Here is a 3,398-nt window from a genome sequence, read left to right as displayed (position 1 = left end):
GCGGTGCGCCGACAGTAGGAATCCCTTCATCACCAGCCTCTGGCCGGGTCGCCTCCTCGCGGTTCACCCTCAATCCTTCAGCATTTTACAGGAGAGCCTTTTATCTCCACTGGGGCTGAGCCAGAATTAAATCACAATTGGTGTCGTCTGACTTGTGTTTCAAGTATAAATATCAAATTTTACTCTTTTATTGACAAGTAACAGCTGAAATGGACCAAACATGACTCATTTTTGGCTTCACTATTTTTCTAGTCTATTTTTTCTGTCTCTAGCAGGGGCCCAATATTGTTCACATCAAAGAGGCAAAGAAAACAAGATGTCTGTCTTGTCATTTCTCTTTGAAAATACATTAAAAGATACTTAATCAACACATGTTTCCATTTAGTTTTAGCAAGGGGCTTATATCGGGGGGAAAAAAAGATGATTTCACTAGAAGGGCAATAGTGGGCAGAATTGTTTCTGAATCCCGTATATTTATATCAATCCTGAATGAAATCAGCACCAATACCCCTCTATTGAGTATAATCAGGCAGATCAGATCATCAGATATAATCAGCTTGATCAGATTAAGCTGTGTACACTTCACATCAGTTAATAAATTAACTTTTATAGAAGAGCAAATCGAATAAAAAGGATTAACATCAAGATGGCAAAAAATATTACCCAGTTCTGGAGAAAAAGATACTTTAGAATAACATTGTTTTTGTCACTCTTCTTATTATGAGGAGCCTTTAGTTGCGGTGGAGTAGAGAAAATCTGCGACTTTCTACAACATTTTTTAGACACTTTAATCTAATTTTATCAAAGTGAAACAAAAACAAAGATCTGTGATTATCATTCAGTCAACAGTTATTGATTTCTGCAGCAGTGAGAACAGAATAACAAAACTCCCAAATGTGTGACCAGACCTGTCCTTCTTTGCTCTAACTAGAGAAAGATGGCTGCCTTCTTTATGCACGTTTCACATTTTCAGGACAACAGACAAAACAGTTGATAAACATGAGAACAGAATGTCCTCCAAGCAGATAGTCTTTCTCTGAACCTGTGAGAGTCTTACTCCCCTCCAAGGATGTGCCTTATCGAGCCAGATAAGATTTTTTATTTTATTTTGTTTGACCCTGCAGGTGATACTTTCTGTGTAACAAAGTTGATAAATGGATCATTCTTGCAGAAAACAGTCGGTCAGACTGGAATTTCCCCTCTATAGTAAATACTTAAGTTAGCTATTTTTCTGTATCTGTACAATGTATCTTTTGGATCCATGTGAGACATATTAGTAACTAAATGACCCGGTAATGGGATCCTTTTATCATCAGAGTAATGTTTAGAGTTTCTTTGATAATATTTCCTCTTTTCACTATTTTTTCCTCCAGTGACAAACAGAGAAAGAATTTGTGTTTAATGACAACAAAATAAATGCTTTTAGTGTTAGTAACGTAGAAGTTTTTCATATTAGGTAAGATGACACATGTGGAAGGAAGAAAAGCCTCTGTCTGAAGGGAATCTGCCAACGGAGCAATAAAGAAGCAGTTTGTCTCTTTTTTATCGAATGGCTCGCTTGCATATCATATATTTCTGAGGATGAGCACTGTATCATATGTTAGGCTGGATTTATTTATTTGTGGGATGAAATAATGAAGCCTCAAACAGCAGAACAATTAAAAATGTCAGATATCTTAATCTGCAAGAAGAATGAACACCTTTCCATGCTAAAATTCAACAAAGTTTGCATGAATGCTTTATTTTGTTTCTCCTCTGTATTGATCCCATCATGCATCACTCTTTGATTCGACCAGGAACCTGTGGGTCCCCGGGTCTACCCGATGAGCATGAGCCAGACTACAGAACCCACTAACGATGGCGCCACTGTTACAGAAGGTTTCAGATATCATTACTTCCTCACATACGTTTCTGTGGTTGACCTGTGAACTGCTGTAAAGGTTTCTACATGAATGATTTGTTCTCCTCACCATCCACCCGTCTCCTATTCTTGATTTAAAAACTTTTAGTTGTGCTGAGCTGGACGAAAAAAGACTCAGCATTTTCTCACAACTGTTTTTGTTATCTATCAGAGGCTAAAATAACGACGGATGAGAAGGAGAAGGCGGCAGAGGAAGTGTTAAAGGAGGCAGAGGAAGAAGAGGAGGAGGAGGAGTACGTGGTGGAAAAGGTCCTGAATCGGCGGGTGGTAAAAGGCAGAGTGGAGTACCTTCTCAAGTGGAAAGGGTTTTCTAAGTAAGTACATACAAGTGTTTTTAAAAAAGAGACAAACCTTTTGCATTTTAATCTGGTAGGAAGTTGATTTGATCAGGTTTAACATTTCAAATTACTCACGAAAAAGCTGTTTTTTGCTGCACTTTAAAGATTATGGCAGCGGCTTGTTCAGATATTCATAGAAACCAAATTACACCTATAAAAATATAAGGTTATAATAAGAAGGAATAGGATGGGTAAAGAGTGTAGTCATAAGTGCAGATCTAATATTGTATTCCCTGTACAGTTATTTCTATAATGAAATCTTAGAATTAAGGTGAAAAGAATTCAATCCTGGCCAGGTTTATCACTGTTAAAATGCATGAGATGTTAAAAATTAAAATTAAAATTTAGCAAAATGTTTGTGTTTTTGAATTATAGTTACAGTCTGTGATAGAAAACCAGGAGGATTGACTGGAAGAGAGACTGAATACATCGACTGGCTGATATTTTAGGCTAATTTTAGCTTTTTTGTGTGTGTTTTTATCATTATTGGCCATTTCTCACCAATTCATCGGTGCATTCAGCAGACATGTTGACAAGGAGTGCATGTTCCTCCCCTGCATTTTCTGTGGAGCTAAATTGGAGCCATAGAGTTTGTTCAAATATATATATTTGAAAATAAATAATTAGAAACTAAAACATTATTGGAACATTTCCTTTTAGAAAAAAATTGTTAAAACTGAAGAGCATTTTTTTTTGACCGGAAAGATTTAAACTAAAAGACTGAAAATTGAAACAAAAACATTTCAAATAGAAAAAAGAAATCTTGCTCCTAAAAAAATTGTTTAAAACTTTTTTAGTTTCAAATCTTACTTTGCAATTTTCGATTAACCTTTTTCAAAAAATGTTTTTGACCAAATTGGCTCCATAAATTGCTACCAATTTTTTAGTTTTTGTTTTATTTGTTAATAGATAGTTCTTTTCTTTTTTAAATTGAGACTGGTGTAATATTTTGTAATTGGGAAAAAAAGGAATATTGACAAAAATGAAAACGAAAATATGAGCAGCACATTTGGGCGATCGGTTAGACTTAAGTGCAAGAGACCACCTCATTGAGGAGATGATGAAAGAGTGGCTGAGGGAGGTGAATGTAAGGAGACCAGGTGGTTTTTTTCCACTCATCACCATCGCTGTTAATCTGT

The 3,398-nt window shown here is 35.8% G+C and overlaps 1 protein-coding gene across 1 annotated transcript in view; it reads left to right on the top strand.

The window, feature by feature from the left end:
* Positions 1-3,398, top strand: part of cbx1 (chromobox 1) — a 12,707-nt gene that overhangs the window by 1,627 nt on the left and 7,682 nt on the right. Inside the window, exons 2-3 of the mRNA XM_015389113.1 lie at positions 1,797-1,878; positions 2,073-2,235. Coding sequence (XP_015244599.1) covers positions 1,824-1,878; positions 2,073-2,235 — 218 coding nt within the window. The 5' untranslated portion in view covers positions 1,797-1,823. The remainder of the gene's footprint in view (positions 1-1,796; positions 1,879-2,072; positions 2,236-3,398) is intronic.

The sequence above is a fragment of the Cyprinodon variegatus genome, unplaced genomic scaffold (genome assembly GCF_000732505.1).
Source record: "Cyprinodon variegatus isolate N-32 unplaced genomic scaffold, C_variegatus-1.0 Scaffold447, whole genome shotgun sequence".
Classification (NCBI taxonomy): domain Eukaryota; kingdom Metazoa; phylum Chordata; class Actinopteri; order Cyprinodontiformes; family Cyprinodontidae; genus Cyprinodon; species Cyprinodon variegatus.
Note: the sequence above shows the minus strand (reverse complement) of the source record. Positions and strands in the feature narration are given on the sequence as shown.